The sequence below is a fragment of the Gopherus flavomarginatus genome, chromosome 9, assembly GCF_025201925.1.
Source record: "Gopherus flavomarginatus isolate rGopFla2 chromosome 9, rGopFla2.mat.asm, whole genome shotgun sequence".
In the NCBI taxonomy this organism is placed as follows: Eukaryota; Metazoa; Chordata; order Testudines; family Testudinidae; genus Gopherus; species Gopherus flavomarginatus.
In genome coordinates, this window is record NC_066625.1 from 70,352,275 (window position 1) to 70,374,861 (window position 22,587).

Consider the following 22,587-nt stretch of genomic DNA (forward strand, 5'->3'; position numbering starts at 1 on the left):
ACAGGGATGTTGTGAAAATCAATTCATGAATGTTAGTGAAGTATTCAGGAACAACGGAGTGCCACAGAAAACCCTGTGAGGAAACTTCCAATTCTGCCTGCAGAACAATGTTTGAATAGTGTATAGTAACTAAGGCTTGTGGCCATACTGAATGATGAAGAAAACAAAATACTGAATAGCTGCTTGTTATGTGATCACTGTCCATCCTGTGCATTGAGTGAGGCAAGGGTCCTGTGGGGGAAAAAATAGTGTATGATCATATAATTAGAGTTTATCCTAATTCATATGCACAATGGGGCCAAAGTAAGGTTGTGCAGACAACCTTAATTCTGGCATTTCCTCACTTTTGACCCCTAATGTTCTTTTAATGTAGTTTTTGAATATGTTTTACACTGGTATATACTGTGTGCTGAAATTCCTATGCATGGTGGTATTGGTTGCACTTGCATAGACACTTAAAGCTGATAGAATCATAGACTGTCAGGGTTGGAAGGGACCTCAGGAGGTCATCTAGTCCAACCCCCTGCTCAAAGCAGGACCAATCCCCAACTAAATCCCCATGTCCCTAAATGGCCCCCTCAAGGATTGAGCTCACAACCCTGCATTTAGTGGGCCAATTCTCAAACCAATGAGCTATCCCCCTGCATGATTTGATAATCATTGTTTGATCTAAAGAGGCAACTGATACTAAAAGTTCTGAATTCGCCTATGAACTTTGATAATTATACAGTTGATGGGCTTGTTCACACCACACTTGCCCTGAAATGGTTAATGAAGACTGAGAAGGAGGCTAATGAACCTGACTGACCACTGCTGAGTGGAATCAGGTGGCCAAGTAATCCCCTGAGTGAGGGAGCCCAGCTGCAGAGGAAGGAGCTGGGCTGCGTTTGTAAGGACAGGAAACTGGAAGTAGAGGGAAAGTCTGTGGTGATTCCCTGGGAGAAGGTAGGAGTGTTTGGAAGCTGCAGAGGCAGGTAGCTCACAGTTACTTCCATAGGTATGGGAAGCAGGGGAGCTAGCTGCTGGCCTTGCACACCTGGGGTCCTGGCCTCAGCTCAGGGGGTAAGGGGACTGGTTTTCAGCACCCCTACTATTAAAAATGTTCCAGAAGCACTGGTTATTTCCTGATGGGAGGAAGAGGTTGACAAACGCTGAGAGTGGGGACTGCTGGAAGGAAGGAAAGGGCTCAGGGAAAGGCAGGAAAGTTCAGGAGGGAACAGGCTGCTGACTAGAAGTTCCCTGAGCTAGAATCTGGAGTAGAGGGTAGGCCTCCGTTCCCCTGCCAGCGACTGTGGGAGTGAATGGGAAGGCTGCCTGAGACTGCTAGTGTGGAGAGAGACTTTGATACCCCAAAAGGAAAAATGTATATAATGACCTGGCCAGAGGGCCGAGTCACACAGAGGCAGCTCCTAGATCGAGAGAGGGGTTATGGACCGAGAGAGAAGGATGGAGAGATGCCATGCCATTGCGGGAAGGAGCATTGACCCTGCAAGGCTAATTCCCAGAATGGTCAGGAGGCCTCATCCTAATGGTGAGTAGAGCAACCCATCACAAAGTAGCAAAATGAAAACTGAAAGGAAACCAAAAATACAGTAATCACAAATCATTTAATCCACAAATATGATGATAATACATCATATACTTGATGTGTGACTTAAACATATTATTACATACCAAGCCACCAGTATAAAAGTAAACAATGAATATACAGGGTATACAAGTATCAGAAATACTTGAAAACATTTTTCCTCCACTTTAAGGCTACTAAAATTTATAAATAAAATGATACACATTTGGCTGTTTTCTAAAATACCAGAGTCTGAATACTGATATATGCAACACATAAAAAGAAACCACATACAGAGTATCATTTTTCTTTCAACTGTCCTCCTTTTCGAATGGTGGCTTTTTTCTGGCTTTATTTCTTTGTTTTAAATACACTTAAATACACTTAGCTTGCTCCAAAACAAAATAAAAACTCTTTCTCCCTTGCCCCCCGAAATCTGATGTGTGAGTTGGATGTATTATATACTCAAACACACCCACAGCCCATCAGTTTGATAAATAGTGCTCTGGGATAGATTTTAGCCAATATTGCATGTAAGTGTAGATTATTAAATATGGTTCTGGTGAATGCCTACATTTTTTACCATAAAGGCAAATCTTGCAAGTCCTTCTGCCCAGATTTTGTCTCTGTATTATGCCACAGAAGGGCAGTCCACGTTAGTTGCTATTGAACAGAAGTTTCATGGATTCAAGGGAACTGGGCAGAAAATCGCTCCAATACAAGCAGCCTATGGTGCTGCCATTTTAGATGGCTTGTTTTCCTGTGCATTTGAAATGCACTCTTCAAAGATGAGAAATAAGAAAACTTCTGATTGTTCATGTGAAACTGTACCCCAATAGTATATGAATAGGGTAGCTGGGCATCCAGCTATCTAAGGATAGTTGCACTATAAAGGAAACATGGGATTGTTATTGCAATGCATAGGACACAATTGTTTTCTAGGGGAAAAAAGAAGTATAAGAAAATGTTCTGAAGTCTGTTACACTATAGTGTTTTGAATAATGTTTACATGTGAAAACAACTCTCTAATACTGATAAGATCAGTGATCTGCTCTGTAAGCGTTGCTTAGATAAAGAAATAGCTTTCAAATACATAATTTTTCATGAGTTTTAAAAATATGCATCTAATTATTGTAATACACCCTTTGGTACAGTATTTGGCATCTGTGTTGTCTACAAGGCTATCTGTGATTCGCATATCATCTAAAAGGAGGTACAGTCTCAAACCAAAGTATCTTTAGAGCTGTGGGAGTGGATGAACCCAATGGTGGGAGGAGAGTTTTAAATGTATTCTAAATCTGCTGTGTCTGCAAGCCAACGGTGAGTCACTATAAAGTTAACAGAATTTCAAAACAGGGAAAGGTTAGTGCATCAAGACATAATAACATTTGATACCGTTGTAGATTTTCTTTCTAGTGGATTCCCTCCCAAGTACCATGTTCTAAGGGCCAAATCTTGACCTGCAGCATGCACTTGTCCAGGGAAATACGGGAATACAAGATGCCCTCTTACTCTGCACACATTATTCTTTTCCTAAGGCCATAGCATGGGTCAGAGAGCAGCCTCTGTGGCTCCACCCTGACCTCGGCATACTAGGCCATGCAATCAAGGCAGCCCAGATGGGGAAATGAACTCTGCCAGCTTTAGCTGGTAAGACTTGATGACTCCATGATCTAGCCCTGTATAACTTAATGGATATTTTGGCTAACTATATCCCTGCTGTTGGAGGATATGTTATTGCACACTTAGTGATAGATGTCTATGTCCACTAGTTATAAGGAGCTAAAATGCTTGAACTATAGAAAATGCTGATTTGCCAAAACAAAGTTTCACAAAACAGGGTCAAGTTCAATGCATTTCCCACCTTGAAAAAATGTTGAGAAAAATATTTGAAGTGAAAAATTCTGATTTAACTGGTTCAAAACGACTTTTTGTTTTGAAATTTAAGTTAATGAGCCTCAAAAAGGCTTTTTCTTTTAAGTGTCAAAATTATTGAAATGAAACATTTGGATTGACTCAAAACAAAAATGTGTGCTCCTCCCCGCTCCCCACAGTTCCTAGATGTTTTTGAAATTCCACTTTTTGCCCTGGCATATTTCAGTGAATGTCTTGTTTCCAGGAGGCCTTGAGGTATGAAAATGTTTGACCATAGAGCCTTACGCTTTCTGTAATGCTCTGCTCTATCACACATAGTGCACAAAGATTAATGGGTGCAATGTAAAGGTTGAAATTAATTAATTTTAATTTGACTTTTGGAGGATTTTTTCCACAACAAAGTTGGCTTTCAGATGAACTGGTAATGCATTTCCCCTTTGCCTCTAAAAGAGAAAAGTCACCTCAGTTCAATAATGAGCAATATAATTCTCTGCCAGCATTTCATTTGGTACCAGGATTTCCTCAGTCTTAGTTTCCTAATAGCAATGCTAAGCTCTTACCTAGTTTTTTTTTTTAAATCCAATAATTTCAGAGCAATTTACAAAGGGGAAATTTTGCAGATTGGGACACAGAGAAGCTAAGTGACTTGTCAAAGATTACAAAAGTCAGTGGCAGAGTTTGAATTGGTTGTTTTAAGCACTATACCATGCTGCTTTCTTTTGTGATGCTCTGGACTGGGGATTATAAAATCCGGACTTTTGCCAGGACAGTTGTGCTGTTACAACCACTGTAACTTTTCTGCAAGTTCTTTAGTTCATCCTTGTTCTGTAATAGGTGTTGGGGGGTGTGTTCATTTTTTAAAAAATGTGTATAGAATAAGATGCAATAGGTCCTTGATGTTGCTCCTAAGTTTCCCATGTTACAAGCCCTAGTTACAGAGGTGTGGATGTTCTATACATAGATGGCACTGTGAAAAAGCAGCTTGGCCCCTGTTCCCCACATTTCACTATTTGACTGTAAACACAGCTAATTACAATGGACATACACTAAGCCATGGCTGAAAAGTTGTTCCATACATCGAATATTGTCTTTTGAGAGCTTTTGCTATTTGCAGGTGGAAATGGTGTTTCAGTGGAGAAGGAAGGGACAGATGATGGCTTCATTGATCCAGTAATATCACACTTCCTCTCGTGTTCAGCATTTGAATCATGGTGTTCTTCAGCAGGAAACTTCTATGCTCTGGCACTGAAAACAGTAATTGCAGAGAAAGTAGCATGGCCCTCTAATCTAAGCCTATTTGATGTCACGGTGTGCTTGAGCCTGTGGGAACCAGGTTATTATTGAAGCCAACGTTGTACTTCATGATTTAGTGTCTTCATTATGTTTGACTTTAAAGTCTCTGAGCTGTTTTTCCAGAATCACAGTCACAAGTTTCTCACTTCTATTCTTAGACACAAAGCAAAAATCTCTAGTGGGAACATGCTTCTTAAAGAAGCTTCTCTACTCCTCTCACTTCTCCTCCTTTTATTAAGTTCTGCTCTCCAGTATTGTCTTAATCACCTGCAAAATTGGAGATGTGCTCTCCTATTGGTTCCTGACACTAAAGGAGAGAACTTGTGCCCATCAGAACCCCACTTTCCATCTAAGCCTCTGAGATCCTTTTTAGGAATAATAAAAAGATATACGAGTTTAGGTTCATTTTCACACAAGACCTCAACATATACTGAGGTTATGATGTGCTGTGATCTTGTTCTGAATAATAAACATCAGCACCCCCCTTGGCTCCCTCCTTTGAAAAGGCTGAAATCCCTGTGAACTGAGAATTACAATTTGTAGCTTTCTGGGGAGGTTTTCTTCATAATAAGCCAAGTGAGCACATGCTGGTTTCTGATGAAGTCCGTGTAGTAGGCGGATGGTAGGAAGGAAGCTCACAAGCTTTGCCACAACTCATCGAGTATGGCCAATTTGCTGCAGCTCTAGGAATGAGTTTTTGTTTTGTAAAAGGCAAAGTTTCAAAGGACTTTCTCATCAAGTAGTTTGTTGATTCCATCACAGATCTTTTTGAGGTGTGGTCGGCAATCCCCATCAAGGCTATACAGGGCAGTGAGGAATTCCACATCTGCAAAGTGATTGAAGACATGGTTGATACGCCCATGGGACCTTGGTGTCAGGTGTCGCTCTACCAGTTCGTGCACCAGGTCTTTACATTCGTTCAGAAGTTCTGCGAGAACATTTCTATCAAAGGTGTATTCTACCTCGTAAAAACTGACAATTGTCATGGCTGTCTGATTCAGCTTCTTTCTGAATTTGTCTACGATTTCCAGCTCTTCTTGGTTGAACTGATTGTTTCGGTAGAGGATCCCAATTTTTATTGCCACTTTAATCAAGTCCTTCATAATTTTGTGAGCTTCCTTCTTGTTCCTTGTATGTTCTCTAGTTACTTTATATAACTCATCAAATATTTCGCTGCTTGTGTCGTCAATGAGCATGTTAGCCATAGTTTTGGTAGCCATTTTACTCAGGAGCTTTTTCTGTGCTTGCAGCGCAAGGTTCTTTGAACTGAAACAATCAGGACCTATTGCAGAGGAGGGGAAAAAAAGAAAAAGTTAATTGCACTTTGGAAATAATTTGCATATAGTGGCAAATTAGCAACACGTAATACAGGCTGTTAGTTGTTAGCCACACTTAAGGTGCCTATGGTTGACACGTTCAGTGGATACTCCCAGGGATAGGTCATGTCTTCAGTATTGTTTTTCCATCAGTCCTCATAGCCTCAGAAGCTCAAGTGTCAATATCCCAGTTTTTGATTCCTAAAATCTGAGGGTGCTTGTAGATGGTAGAATTGAATATTCAAGGTATACATTTATTTTATTACTTTGTCCTTTGCAAACACTAAAATGCCATGCATATTCTTGGTTTGAAAATAGACACAGGTTTAAAATGAAAGCTTCCTCAGCTGAAAGCTTTTGTTGAGTCAATGTGCACAGAAATGTAAATTACCTGTCAAAGACTCTAAGGGTATGTCTACATCTACAATTTTGCAGCGCTGGTTGTTACAGCTGTATTAGTACAGCTGTATAGGGCCAGCGCTGCAGAGTGGCCACACTTACAGCAACCAGCGCTGCAAGTGGTGTTAGATGTGGCCACACTGCAGCGCTGTTGGGCGGCTTCAAGGGGGGTTCGGGGAACGCGAGAGCAAACCGGGGAAGGAGACCAGCTTCGCCGCGGTTTGCTCTCGCGTTCCCCGAACCCCCCTGCAAACCGCAGGGAAGGAGACCTGCTTGCACGGGGGTTCGGGGAATGCGAGAGCAAACCGGGGAAGGAGACCAGCTTCGCCGCGGTTTGCTCTCGCGTTCCCCGAACCCCCCTGCAAACCGCAGGGAAGGAGACCTGCTTGCTCGGGGGTTCGGGGAACGCGAGAGCAAACCGGGGAAGGAGACCTGCTTGATTATCAGAGGCTTCCTCAGGTATGCTGGGATACCTGCTTATTCCACAGAGGTCAAGAAAAGCGCTGGTAAGTGTCTACACTTGATTACCAGCGCTGGATCACCAGCGCTGGATCCTCTACACCCGAGACAAAACGGGAGTACGGCCAGCGCTGCAAACAGGGAGTTGCAACGCTGGTGATGCCCTGCAGATGTGTACGCCTCCTAAGTTGCAGCGCTGTAACCCCCTCACCAGCGCTGCAACTTTGTGATGTAGACAAGCCCTAAGATTTAATGTGGTTGAGAAATACAAGGTCCATGAAGAATTACAGGTCTGGTCACTGGGTGTCACTATTGCTCCATGCTTGAAATGATTAGGCAGCATTTTTTAGAAGAGCTGACTGCACAGATCCATAAACATAAATGTATGTGTCTTTAATCTATAATAATGGTGCCTTTTTGGCTTTTGTTGCCAATGTGCCTAATTTGAGAAACTGACATCTACAGAGCAATTTGAATTTGAGCTTCTGTAGGAATTTCGCCTGCAGAACAAAAATATCTGAGCAGTTTTTTACATAATCATCATCATAAACCTGGGTATCTTGGATTTTACATCCACATGGCTGTATTAATTTACACAAGCTAGGACTGTCACTCAGCAAGGTATTAAAGCATGTGCTTAACTTTAAGCATGTATAGTCCCAGTGAAATACCTTGTTGAATGAGAGTTAATGGTTGCAATATTTGACATACTCCTGTTGGGCATAAATGGTGGTTGTGGTTTGGTTTTATTTGGGGGGGGGGGGGGGGCGGAGAGGCGGCAAGGGGCGGCAGGAAGTTTACAGGGAAAACATAAAAGGCAATTAAGTAACTATATGAAATAACCAACTAGCTGAATGCTGCTTCTATAATACTACGCTTGGAGTGTTTGTACGTGGAATGTAAGAAATTTGGTCTGTGTAGTAAAGCAATGATAAATGGGTACAAGTCAGGGAGCAGGGAACCGAGAGGTAGCCAGCAGAATGGTCACTTTTAGTAGGAGAATCCCACCTCCACACCCTGCCCCCAACCCACTCGGTCTCTCTCTTTACCGAGTTGTTTGTTTGAATGACAGTAGCGTGTAGAGGCCTTAGTAGAGATTGCGGCCCCATTCTGCTAGGCACTGCACCAACACACAGAAACTGTCCCCATCTCCAAGAGTGTAAACTATAAATAAGATAGACCAAAAGTGAGGGGAGTGAAGACACAGTGAACTGTTAGCCTGAAGCGGAACAGGGGAGATAGCACAAAGAACTGGACAGCTAGTGCTTCACTCTGCAGCAGCACCCATGGAGTCCATGAGATCCTGAGACGCCAGTAGAACAGTACCCGTGGGACAGCTCCATGGCCAAGGAAGAGGGATTCCTTCCACACCAGCTAGACCCTCACTTATCTGAATATTGGATGTGCCCAAGGACAGGATTTGGCTCTAAATTAACAGACAAACTTTTCATAAGTGAAGTGCTACTGTTACTGATGCAAAAACAAAGCTCTACTGTGACTCCTGGTCCTTTGGTGGAGTGGAAAGGATAAAATAGCAACCCCTAACGAAGAGGAGATATCAAACACCGTGATTTAAAAAAAAAAAGAATTAAAAGGGAAACAATGCTGAAATGAGGCTTCTTTTTCATCTCTCACAAGCCGGTAGCTCAGCAGTCAAGGTATTATTGCAACATTCACCATGGTGTGCAGTACACTGGAAAGTGCTGCTTTGAGAGATTGGGACTAAGTACTATATTTCTGGTAGGACCTCCCATGTGTTAAAGGCTGAACAAACTCGAGAAGGCCTAGTCCTTGCCCTGTAGAATCTACAGAGAAACAACTCTCATTTGCTGAGACTAGTCTTGAATCTATGTCAACTTGCAGCAATTCCTACAAACTGAATACCCACACCTCTTCCCCTTCTGCCCTACCTTGAGGCCATTCGCTTTCCTGCTCCAGCAAATGTAAGGGCAGGTGGTGCCCTATAAACTCCAATGCACGAGCTGTGGTGTTGCCAACATATGGCTGGTAGGGAACTTTATTGCCGTGAGTCAATAATGGTATCTAGCAGATGTACCTGGATAGATTCTCAGAGGCTGCTGCCCTCTAGGAGACTAGGCTGGCCCTTGAAGACCTATTCCAGTACTGGAGAAAGGCCCAAAGGAAAGGAATAACCATAGAATTTCTGCAGTAATGGGGCTGAAAGCAGCTCTAAATGACATTATCTGTCAATAGTTCCCAGGGTAACCCCAGCCATAGAAGTTGGTAAAGGAGCTGCTAGGAGTGCTGCCAATAAAAAAGGGCTAGCTGACAGGGGTTGCACTTGCTCAAAGTCCCATCGTTCTGTGGAGCTGGGGGACAACGGCCTGACTGCCTTTGAGCAGCAGCCCCAGACTAAATCAGTCAGATGGCTGCTGCTGGAGTGGTCTGGAGCATTGCTCTGGTTGTCTGGTCACAACATGACTGACATGTGACCTGGCCACCATCTCAGATATTTTGGATTCTTACTAAAATAGAGTGAGAACATGCTTCTGAGATGACAGTGATTAGAACAAGTTGTTTTCCAGAAGAACTGTTTCACTCATCTGATACCAAAACATATGAAATATTTTTCTGACTATTCCAAAATTGACTGTTCAGTGACTTTTGCTCTTTTTTGCTAGTTTAAAAAATAGATGATGTTGAAGCTTTGAATGTTCAAGCATTATATTTCTTTGCTGTCTGCCTAATACAGCAGTGTAATTAACCAGGACTTGGTGTGTGTGTGTGCACGGTGAGGGTATACGTGTGTGTTTCAAAATGCAAATTGAGTAATTCTGAATCAAATATGACATGAATTAGTGCAAACAGCTCTTAATCTTATAACTACTGAATTAAGAGTGGTATTTTAAAAAGGATTATTCCACACAGCTATTGCTAAAATTCCTAGTCTTAAACAGCCTCTTTTTACCAATCTAAAACAATCAGGGAAACATTTTAGAAAGGAATAACAGGAAACCATGGTTAGCACTGGTAAAATGTGCATTTCAGTTATTCAGATTACTTCACCATGGGTACCTTCTGATACCCTTTCTCCACAGTATCTGAACCCACAAGCCGATCATCTTAGATCTGGCCCTCACTGGGATTCAATGCAGCTCCTCTTAAAAGTAATGAGAGTTGGATTCGGTGGGCCCTTGTTTGCAAAGAATCAGTTTTGCGATGTGGGTGCACCCTGGTTTGTGTGCACAAGCCTGTGTGTAAGTATAAATTAGGGTTTTAGGGAGCAAGCTTCATGATGGGTCCGTATATACACAAGCTGCACATTACCTCTGTAGCTGCAGTCAATTGCACACATTAAAACAAGCATGCAATATTAGAGGCTAGATGAAGGCGAGATGAAAAATTTAGTTGATGTATATTAATGACAACTGAAGTAATAAAATTCAGATTTTTATTATATTTCAGTGTAATTATTGTACTCTAATTCAACATTTTTCTTAAAAGTAAATATTTTTCTTTGAAGTCTCTCTCTTACCAGGGCAGTTTTTTCTTATGCTGGTGTGATAACTTCAGGAATTTATAAAATAAGAAACGAGCCAGTAGGCTTTGAACATAACATTTTATGTCACCACTATGGCAATTTGACATGATTTACATCTGGGAGTACAGTATTGGGTCATGAAAGTACAGTACCAGCTTGCGATTCCAGGGAGATTCTGTTTTGTCTGAACAATGTACGTTTTATTGAATGTGAGCCCTTTTCATAGGGGATCACAGTTTCCTCTCAGATGGGCCTCTGCTACTTTGATCCTTGCTTTTGTCTTTTGGGCAAGAGCCAATTGTAACACATTCTGTCTAGAGCTATCCACAGCTATCACAGGCTGTGACGTTTCCTGCAGACTCGCCAATGCTGGCTAAGAAGGACACAGCACCTCTCTGCTCTGTGAACTCCATTGGCTCTGTGTTTACCTCCCAACAACTTTCAAAGGCCTGCTCCTAGTCTATGAAGCTGTGAACAGAATGAGACTTGGTTACTTCAGAAATGGCCTTGTCCTCTATGGCATTCCAAAGCCATGTGCCTGGATGCTAGGGGCTATAATTGCTATATTAAAAATTAGGGCTGTCAAGCGATTAAAAAAATTAATCGCACTGTTTTAAACAATAGAATACAATTTATTTAAATATTTGTGGATGTTTTCTACATTTTCAAATATATTAATTTCAATTACAACACAAAGTGTACAGTGCTCACTTTACATTTATTTTTGATTACAAGTATTTGCACTTTAAAAAAACAAAAAGTATTTTTCAGTTCACCCAATACAAGTACTGTAGTGCAATCTCTTATCATTAAAGTTGAACTTACAAATGTAGAATTAAGCACAAAAAAACTGCATTAAAAATAAGTGCAAAATTTTAGCGCCTGCAAGTCCACTCAGTCCTACTTCTTATTCAGCCAATTGCTAAGAGAAACAAGTTTGTTTACATTAGCAGGAGATAATGCTGCCTGCTTCTTGTTTACAATGTCACCTGAAAGTGAGAACATGTGTTCGCTGTTGTAGCTGGCGTCGCAAGATACTTACGTGCTAGCTGCGCTAAAGATTCATACGTCTCTTCGTGTTACAACCACCATTCCAGTGGGACATGCGTCCATGCTGATGGGTTCTACTCAATAACAATCCAGAGAAGCGCAGACCAATGCATGTTCATTTTCATCACCTGAGTCAGATCCCACCAGCAGAAGGTTGATTTTCTTTTTTGGTGGTTTGGGTTCTGCAGTTTCTGTATCAGGGTGTTGCTCTTTTAAGACTTCTGAAAGCATGCTCCACATCTCATCCCTCTCAGATTTTGGAAGGCACTTCAGATTCTTAAACCTTGGGTCAGTTAGAAATCTCACATTGGTTCTTTCTTTGCATTTTGTGAAATCTACAGTGAAAGTGTTCTTAAAATGAATGTGTTGGATCACCATCCAACATGAAATATATGGCAGATTGCAGGTAAAACAGAGCAGGGGACATACAACTCTCCCCCAAGGAGCTCAGTCACAAATTTAACACTATTTTTTTAATGAGCATCATCAGCATGGAAGCATGTCCTCTGGAATGGTGGCTGAAGCATGAAGGGGCATACGAATGTTTAGCATATCTGGCACGTAACTATCTTGCAATGCCAGCTACAAAAGTGCCATACAAATGCCTGTTCTCACTTTCTGGTGATGTTATAAATAAGAAGAGGGCAGCATTATCTCCTGTAAATGTCAACAAACTTGTTTGTCTTAGCGATTGGCTGAACAAGAAGTAGGACTGAGTGGACTTGTAGGCGCTGAAGTTTTACATTGTTTTGTTTTTGAGTGCAGTTATGTAACACAATCTACATTTGTAAGTTGCACTTTCGCAACAGATTCACACAAGTACTGTAGTGCAGGTGAATCAAAAAATATAATTTCTTTTATCATTTTTACAGTGCAAATATTTGTAGTCAAAATAATATACACTTTGATTTCAATTACAACACAGAATACAATGTATGAAAATGTAGAAAACCATCCAAAATATTTAATAAATTTCAATTGGTATTCTATTGTTTAACAGTGTAATTAAAACTGCGATTAAGTTTTTGTTAATCGCATGAGTGTGATTAATCAACATCCCTAATACAAATAAAATATAGATAAGGTACGTTCCATAGGACCAGTGCTACTGGAGTGAACCAGATTTAGTCTGAGTGCTAGGGCCATCTGTAGAACTCTTGGTCTGAAACAATCAGACTGAGCCTTTTTGTTCAGATCAATGTGTAAACCCTGCTGTCTAGCCACTAAAGGGGGACACAGAGCCAAGTTCAGATTTTTAAAAATCTTTGAACATATAAACTTTCAAGAGAGAGAGGGCTTTTTTGGGTTTCTGCTTCCAAGTATTAATCTGTGCTCAGATACTAAGCCAATGATTGCCTTTCAAAGATCATAGCTAGCCACACGGATTAAATTTCAGACATTAATGAGGTCTGGGGGACAAAGTTTTACTCTAGAAGTCGTATCTTTCTGCCTTACGCTGTGCTTTCTTCAAAAATATAACTCCTTTGCTTGCCACGTAGAAACAGTCTATCTCCTACTCTCCCTTGAGTAACAGAACAGAAGACAAACAATTCTATAAATGCTGTTAACCTTTTAGGACCATCAATAACTGAACCTACAGAAAACTGCTTGTATCTGGGTACTGATTAGACTGCGTTAGGAATTTTGACATTTCAGCATCTGCACTGCAGATCCCTAAAACTTCAAATGACTTGTATATCGGAAATATGTTGTCAGCAACCTCCATACTAAGATGTTGGTCTCTAATCTGCCATCCTCCAGAAAGTGTGGCTTTCCAGATTTGCATTTCTGCAGTTGTGATAAATGAATAAAAAATACCAAGACCTGGTTTAAGCAAAGAGGGCAGAATTTAAGGCAGAACTTGTGTTTTACACTGATAGCAGAAGCCAGCTTAAGTATAAATAATAGCTGACTTTCACCAGAACAGCAAATGTTCTTTGGCATCCTCATAGGAGCAGCCAATAGAAAGCTGTCTAGCTTATATTTCTTATAGAAATCAGCTTTCCAAAGGTAAAATGTGGCTCTCTGGGACATAGAGTGGAACTGGCCCTGAAAGATTTTTGATCTACCAACCAACTAGCAGATTGCATTTATCTATCTATGCATTTTTCCATCTGTGACAGATACAGCCAGCTAAATTTTCTGCTGGTGTAAATGGGCAAAACTGAAATCAGTAGATAAATGAGGGCGGGGGGCAGTGTGTTTGCTCCCTTTTATGCATAGCCAGCCAGCCAGTAGCTATAAACTCCCTTAGTAGTTGTTCTCTAATTGCCCTATCTGTAAAGGGTTAAAAAGTCTCACAGCTATGCATAGGTAAAAATAAGTGAATGGGCACCTGGCCAGAAGAGCCAATGGGAAGGCCAGAACTTTTTAAAATTGCAACAAGACTCCCCTTTTGTCTGTCTGGTTTTTCTCCTGAGGAGAAGCGAACAGGGTAACAACTATGCTGTAAGAAGCCTGGGGCCAGGTATGAAAAATCCCTGGTATCATACCTAGAAACTACCCACTTGAAATCCCAGATAGGTAAGTAGATCAGGAAATGTCTAGGAAGATGCGATTAGGTTTATCTCTTATTTGTTTACGGCTTGTGGACTCCTCTATGCTAACCTTGGGTGCTTTTGTTTTTTGCTTGTAACTTTAAGATGGACCTCAAGAAAGCTATTCTTGGTGCTTAATCCTTGTACTCTTTTAAAACCTAGCAAACGCCTGAGTTTCCAAATGTATTTACTTTCTTTTTCTTTTTTTCAAATTTACCTTTTTAAAGAACAGGATTGGATTTCTGTGTCCTATGAGGTTGTGCGCATGTTTTTTGGGTTTTCCCCCCACCCTTTCTTAGCTCTTAACTGGAGTGGGGGTGAAAGGGCTTGAGGGTATCCCACAGGAAGGAATACCTAAGTGTGCCTTCTGGGCTCTCAAAGGGGTTCTGCACTTGGGTGCTGGCAGCACTGACCAATCCAAGGTCAGAGAAAAGCTGTAACCTTGGGAGTTTAATACAAGCCTGGAATGGCCAGTATTAATTTTTAGAACCCTTGAGGGCCCCCACCTTCTGCACTCAAAGTGCCAGAGTGAGGAATCAGCCTTGTGTGATTTTTACATGAGCGTAGCAGCTTGCCCAGTGTATGGGTAACTTCCTTCTCTTCTTGTCTCAACACCTATTGATGAAGTCAAATAATGGCATATATAAAAATATAACAGTGAGACATTGAGTTGTTTGGCTATATGTATTTTGTGATCATAACAACTAGAAGAGGAAAACTAGTTGCCATTCGTTGGCCAAACAGATGTTGGACAAGGCATTTACCAACATCCATTTTGGCCATTTATCATTCTCTGTAGAGACAAACAGCACTGTATGTTATATCTACAGAAGATATTGATAGGAAGTCTGCTCTGCATTAGTCATCCAGAATGAGGTCCTTGATAGAATACAGATAATGATTAAAAAATTAGTCATGTTTAGAAGTTAAGAAATAGTGTGGAAAGGGAGGAGCGTGGCTACATCACCCAGGAGCTGAAGCTGAAGAGGCCTCCTTAAGAGCTGCAACCAAAGTTTAGAGCTGAAAAATCCTCAGGCTAGGGTAGCACCAGTAAAGCTTTCTGCTCTTTCTAGGAGTGAGTGCCCATGTATTGGCATTTGGTGATGAAATGGTGATGGCATGTAAACACATGTATATCTACTATGGTGCATCAAACCCAAAAGATCCAAAAGCACATAATAGAAATGCTGAAAAAGTTTGGTAATTGTAGAGACAAGACTGGCTATAAAGAGTCTTTATAGCTGTTTTAAGAGATTTTGAAACTAAAATAAAGACCATCTGCAATATTCTCAAAATATTTTGATTCCAGATGGCTGAATAGAGTACAAAGTGTTTAGGACTGGGTGCTCAGCTATATTATTTGCATGTAAATATGCATTTAGTCATTATGTACACATTGCATGGAATACCAGAAACAGTGCACACTCCCAGAAACACAATTCACAAAACAGATTCCGCATGACTATTAATGGAAACAGACTCAGACCCAGTCCACGTGAAATATAAAGCCATGTTACTGACAATTGTGTTCAAGCATAGTTTGTTGCTGGTATAACAACTGACAGGTCTGGATGGGATTTTTTTTTCCTTCCCTGAGAGCCCACTAAAGAATGTTAACGAGGGGGTAGGGATAAGGCTAATACGAAGCACAGACAAAAATGCTCGACAGGGAATCTGTGCTATCCATTCCCGAGTTTACTGTAACATGGCTCTGGCCAGGAGTCACTCATGTTTGGGTTTGCTATAACTGAGATGGGATCCTCCTGTTATGTGACGATGGATCTACAAGAATTTTCTTGCTTTGTCTTACAATTGATCCAGTATGCCCGGGCTGAGCCTTTTTGCATGTCTGGCACTGAGAGCTGTGAAATATGCAATTTAGGTTACTTAATCAACAATCATAGGGCCTGTATTGCATTCTGCCCTCTAGCTCTGTGGTTCTCAACCTGGGGTCTGGGACCACTAGGGAACTAGAGCAGGTTTCGGGGGGGCTGCCAAGCAGGACCAGGGTTGGACTCACTGGGGCCCATGGTGGAAAGCTGAAGCCCCGCTGTGTGGGGCTGAAGCCCAGGGTCTGAGTCCTACCACCTGTGCTGAAGCCTGAGCAACGTAGCTTTTGGGGGACCTCTGTGGTGTGGGGCCTCAGTTGCCCTGCTTGCTACCCCCTAATGCTGGCCCTGGCTTTTATATGCAGGAAAACAGTTGTGGAGCTTTCATAGCATGTTGGAGTGAGGCCTCTGAAAGAAAAAGATTGAGAACCCCTGAGCTAGCTGATCACAATGAGAGTTGTGACTGTTAGCTCCCATCTAGGCGGTCAATCTAGCCACACTAGGAGACCCTTTTACAACAAAGATGTCTAGACCTGTAAAAGCCCAAGGCTGAAGCAGAGGTTCCAGCCTGGTTAAAATGTAGTTTGAGCTCATGCACACTGCAAGACCAATCCACGTTTTAAATGTTCTGAGACTATCTGGTTGTACCCAGCTCCCCTAACCTGGTGCTAGTTACAAAGGGGAAGCTTGCACTGCCATGGTTGGGTTTGTGCCTACAGTGTAATAAACACTTCAGCTCTCAGTTGACCTCAAGCTAAAAGTAAAAAGGGCACATGGGAGTATAGTGGTAATTACCAAGGCTCAGATTTTTAAAGGTATTTTTGGTGCCTAACTCCCATTGATTTTAATTGGAGTTAGTTACAAATACCCTTGAGGAACTGGACCATAGTATGTCATTAAAACCATTTTGCTACCTAAATTGTTTGTTTAAAAGATATTCCTGAATGTGTAAAGGCTTCAATTTAAAAGAAAACATATTTTAATACATAAGGAACAGAGTGGAGCTAACAATAGTGCGGCTAGTGGAAACGTGGCCATTCCATCAAATTTCCAGCAGTAACTTATGCCTGCCAGAATGCTAGGTACATTTGTTACTTGGAATGTAATGGAAAAGAAATGTCACACTTTATATTAAGGGCACATTAAACCTTTAACTAAAATTATCAACATCACATGTCCAAATATACAAAGTAAATATCTTTAAATCAAACTCTAAGCTCTCAAGCTTTCTTACATTGCCTATGTGTAAATGTCTCTTCTTGGTGGAAATATTTTTATTGGTTTGTGTGAGTAAGAAGAACTTGACATTTACTAGTTTTACTGACATTTACCAATAAAAATCTAATCCTTCCAAGCCTATTTATAACTATGGCTCATCCTTATCTGTAACATCTATTCATCATGTTTTAACCATTTGTAAACTATTGTACTAAATGTACTTAATATGAAGTGTGAGCAAGAAATTGTATTGAGCTGCTAGGTAGAATCATGACTGTACAATAAAAAATAGCTACCATGGCTTTAGAAAGGAGAGGCTGTGTAAATAACTTCCATGGCTTTATTTCTAGGAGTTCTAGACAAGGTAGTTAGTGGTAGTGCACTGCAAATTAATTTTATTTCCATTATTAGGCTCCAGTAAAATTGTGTGTGACCTTTTATCTTAGTTAAGATTAAGCTTGTAGAAATGAGCAGGAGGACACAGGATCTGGTAGAAAAAGGAGCAGTTAAAAGTATTCAGAATGTGATTGAGGGACAATCCTACAACCAGCCTGTTTGCTGTTAGTGTGCATGTTACTGTGGAGTAACTGCAGGATCTGCACAGCAGAAATATTCCATGTGTCTGATAACTTCAAACCAACAAATCCTACAGACCAGATGGAATTTATCAGTAATTTTTAAAGAAGGCCAGTTAAACATGTGCACGTCTATAGGACCCCATGCTAAAGCTTTTAAATTGCTATTATGAATATGTGCCCATGTGTAAAAAGGCAGTTTGATTTCATAATGACATGGGAGAGAGGATTGACAAGACACAACTATGGTACATAACTGACCAGAGGAGATCTTAGCAGTGTCCAAATACAGGGACCCTAACACCATTAATCTTATGTATGCACTGATTTAGGCATTTGGAAAATAACAGCACTACCATAAGCGGTGAAATGGCAAAAGTAAAAATTGGCTGTTTTCCCTTCTATCATTTCTAATACCAACAATCACTATAAAAAAGCACTTCCTGGCAAACTACTGAATGGGGTTAGCTGGCAACATGGATTAGTGGAATAATTTATGTCTCAAGATAGGAATTGAAATTCAGACTTGACCGGCAAGTGGAAATGAACTAGGTTGTGTCTTCCTATACTTTGTGTATGTTACAAAATCAGCTCACCATCTGGCATCATCTCTTCAAGAGAGGCCCAGGCATGGACTAACTAAGGGTGATGGGAGAAGAGGGTCAGGAGTGATGTCGTCTGATAAAGCCATGCAAGAGAATTTGCACAGCATCTTGCTCTAGACAGCTCTTCTCCTTCGTGAGCCCATAATCAATACTTGAATAGATATGGGGAACAGAGAGCGGGAGAATAGATCTGTCCATTTTGAGTATGTATGCAGCGTAGCTGTGTGGGTCCAAGGATATTAAATAGACTAGGTGGGGGAGGTAATATCTTTTATGGGTCCAACTTCTGTTGGTGAGGGAGACAAATTTTCAGGTTGACAGACCCAAAGAAGAACTCTGTTGGTTGGAAAGCTTGGCTCTTTCACCAACAGAAGTTGGTCCAATAAAAGATATCTCAACTCACCCTGTCACGTGCTGTGTGTACATTTCAGCTGTTCAAGTATTCAAGGGATCTAGATTCTATTTAATTTGAATAGGAATTGGATGTCCAAAACCTTTAGATGGCTTTGAAAATGTCAGCCCTATGGTTAACTTTAAAATGATTGGGCCAAATTCATCTCTAGTAGAGCTCCATCGGTGTGAATGGAGTTCTACCAAAGATGAAATTGACCCCCAGTGTGAGAACTTCATAAGAATCCATTTAATTGTATCTATTTAAAAACTGACCCAATTTGGCAGTTATGTACCACTGTTGTTTGACATTGCCAGCAAGAGTCTTATGTACAGGACTTGAGCTAGGAAATAACTCTGACAAAGGAAGGTTTAACTGAGAGGTTTGTCACCCTACACTATTAGCCCAACTCCACTGTACTGGAAACGGAAGTATTAAACATCAAATGCTTCATAATTGATGCAGCTATGGTGTTTGGACATAAAGTGAATGTGGCCAGCACAAGCAAAAGCAATGAAGTTATTTGTGACAGTTGCAAAACCTTGTAAGGTAAGAACCTCCACGGATTTAAAAACTAAAACAGGGGTGTTACAATTTAATCACAAAGTAGGAAGTAGCCTCTGTGAAACCTGACTTTCAAGTGATCCCTATTTTGACTTTGTATCCTTTTGTGTTATGACATAAGAAATGCTGTGGTGTTCCCTATATCAGCCAAAGAAGCAAAAACCTATTGGTTAATGTTCGGTGATTGATAACTGAAAACATGGAAAAGTTTGTTTATACGCCAAGATAAACACACACAAAAAACAAGCCATGCTTGTTTCCTTAATTGGAAAAGTCCAGTAGCTGTAGGGAGAAGTGGGTACGGCTGGCTAGTGAGGCAATAAATTCCAATCTACTGTTTACTGTAAGTTTAAAAAATGCTGCTTGGTATACTGAACCCTGCATTTTATAAAAATATTTAAATACTTTCAGTGTTACGGGAAGATTATTTTGATACCAAGTGCAAACAAATGTCAAAAAGAAAAAGGCCCCTAATGAGCAGAGAACACTCCTTTTAACAAGAGTAAATACACACACAACACGAACTGGGACATCAAAGGCGAGAATTAGAACAGGGAGGAGTTTGCAGAAAGTCAAGCAGTAACAGACTAAACAACACGTGCCTGCCAAAGCCTAGTTTCCCAGAGCTCTCCAGCTTAGTTTCCCCCAATATGCCACAACAGCAAGCAAGAAAGGGGTCACTTCATGGTATATTGTGGTTATGCTGTAGCTATAGCCAAAAAAACCACAGATCGAAACAATACTCTACCTCCCTGGAGTAGTTGGGACAGATTATGGATGCTCCAGTAGAGGTTCATTGCAGGGAGCAGGAGATGTGAAAGGAAGCCACAATTCATGCGCTTTGCATTATCTAAACAGGGAAGGAAGCCAGTAGCGTAGCAATGGCCAGGTTTGGCCCCGTGATGGGTTGTGCACCCCGCACAAGACTTAAGGCGTTAAGGTGGCCAGGTAGGCCAACTAACTCCCCACGTTCCACCTGAAGAAGGAGCCAGGAAGCAGGGATTGATTAAATGAGACAGGAAGGAACACCTAGAAGCTGACAGCAGAAAGGAGCTTTAGGCTAGCAAACCCAGGGAAGGGAGAGAGCTGGAAAGGTAGGAAAGGCTCAGGAGAAAAGCAGTAAGGGATAAAAATAGGGCAGACCTTGGCTGCTGCTGAGGGCCTTGAGCTGGAATCCTGAGTAGAGGGCAGGCCTGGGTTCCCCTACCAGCCACTGGGGAAGTGGTGCAGAGCAGAGAGTAGACTGTCTGGGGCAGCTTGCCTTGGAAAAGTTTGATACTCTGGAAGGTGAGGACCACAGTGACCTGGCTGATGGGCCAACTCATGAAGAGGCAGCTGCAGCTCCTGGAGTGAGAGGCTGCAGAGTGAGACAGGCTGGGCAAAGAAACCGTGAGAGGAGGGTACAGCACCTGGAAAGAGCTAATCTCCTGAGGAGGTGCCACTAACACAGTAAGCACCCCATGACATATCCCCTTCCCTTCTATGCAACAGGCAGGGCTGTATACATGACATTTGGCTCCCCATATTGCATGTATAGCAATATAGTGTGCTTCTAAGCACCCAGATAGTCTCTAGGTATTGTTGGTAGAACAGCTGGAGTGGAAATTACCACACAGTGTTGTCTGAGAAGATGATATAGCATTTCTCTGTACTTTGAGATAGGGAATGATTGTGATATCTCAGCAACATGTGGTAAATATGGACTTTTTAGGGTGACTACTGTGGTGAAATGTTTACTATAGCACATTGTCTGATGTATCTGTGTGACTCACGGACACCACTGTAGAACTTTTAAAGAGAGAAGGTGGGTGAGGTAATAAGATATTACCTCACTCACCTCGTCTCTTAACATCCTGGGACCAATACAGCTACAACACTGCACAGAGCTTTTAAAACATTAGTAGACACTCTGAATTGGGTAGGCCTCTGAATAACTGACTGATTTTTCAGGCTATGCTCTACTATATTACTAATACTATTTACCATAGTAAATTCTGGGCATTAAGCCGTGAATACTTCAATTGAATCTTTTGAAAATATTTTCTTCTCCTCCCACTATGACATTTCTTAGACACCTGCTTTCTTTCAAGAAATACATTTATCTTCTGATATAATGTGCACTTAGAAGTTATTGTGCTGTGTAAGAGACACCTAATTATAAGGATAATTATCCTCCTTAAAGAAAAATTATACTTGTTGCTGTAATGTCCTGTTGTGAAAATTATGACTAGACAATAACAAACTTGTGATAGTCATGACAGAAGTATTTATTCCTCAATAAAGACGTGTCCTGAGTTCTGTGGAAATCTCAGGGATGTAATGAACACCAGGCCAACTGTCATGATGAAGGAAACCTCTCATGGATCTTTCTAAAAGAAGAGTAGTTAATGATAATTATTACCTTTTGGGGAAAGATGGTAGGGGATATCAAGAATAGAAATGATCTTCCTGCCAAAGTGTAATTTGCCACTGAGAATGTTAAGCAATGATAAGTCTTTTAAAATCTTGTGACTAATACTGTTTTTCAGATGAAACACATTATTCATTGTAGCACCTCTTCTTTCTAAATGATGATTTGCATAAACATTAAATAAGTTACCTTGCTATTTAGTGCTAATCCTGATGGACATTTATGACCAGACTTTCCGAAGAGCTAGACAGGCTGAGTGCTGAGCTCTCTAGAAAATCTGGCCCTTATAGTTTAGGCAGTGACCACATAGCTAACCTTCCTGGAACCAACAAACTGGAGTAACATGCGTGAAAGCTGCTTTGACTTATGGTACCAAACTTTTTTCTCCTAGCTTCCATTAATGGAGATTGTTGTTCCTTGCTCAAGGAACATAACAGAAGATGTTTGTCTTTTAACGAATCACATGTTAAAAAGCACACTCCCAAGGTTTATAAGTGTAAAACCCATCCCCTAAGAAGAATAATCTGTACTTCACACTGTACTTTACAATGTCCCATGATGATGGATTTTTAAATTCTCCCAATGTAAGAGCTAAGTGTAGGAAAATCTTTGCTCTGAAAGCAGGCTAAACCCAATATAGGCATTGTGTGGACCTGTACATGTTGCACTGTCACTCTGCTGCCCCTGCTGGTTTTGTTGGAATGAGCTGACAGGGGACTGAAGTTTGTAAGAGTCTCCTGCCCTGAGATATTCACAGGGCATGAACTTGTCTCGCTCTCTGTTTTGTTCTATCATAATTGTAGATCTGGGAGAGGACTGGAGACAACAGCAAGACTTTAGGTTATTTTATCTGAGGCAAACTGTTGTAATTCACAGTGACAGAATTTCTAGTCCAAATGTAAATTGAGCAGCATAAAGTAAGTGTGTGTGTGTGTGTGTGTGTGTGTGTGGAGTCACAGCTCTATGGGCGTAGATAGCAAGGAGTTCACCAAGCACC

At 41.2% G+C, this 22,587-nt stretch overlaps 1 protein-coding gene across 5 annotated transcripts in view; it reads right to left on the minus strand.

Annotated features, from left to right (window-relative positions):
• Window positions 1-5,174: 5,174 nt before the first annotated feature.
• The window catches only part of TNFAIP8L3 (TNF alpha induced protein 8 like 3), a 58,511-nt gene continuing 41,098 nt past the window's right edge, over window positions 5,175-22,587 (minus strand). For 4 of the 5 annotated variants that reach the window (XM_050966927.1, XM_050966930.1, XM_050966929.1 and 1 more), the window contains one exon: window positions 5,175-6,017. In XM_050966927.1, coding sequence (XP_050822884.1) covers window positions 5,455-6,017 — 563 coding nt within the window. In that variant the 3' untranslated portion in view covers window positions 5,175-5,454. Of the gene's footprint in view, window positions 6,018-8,235; window positions 8,335-22,587 lie in introns of those variants that run through there. The other variant, XM_050966931.1, reaches the window with a different exon arrangement.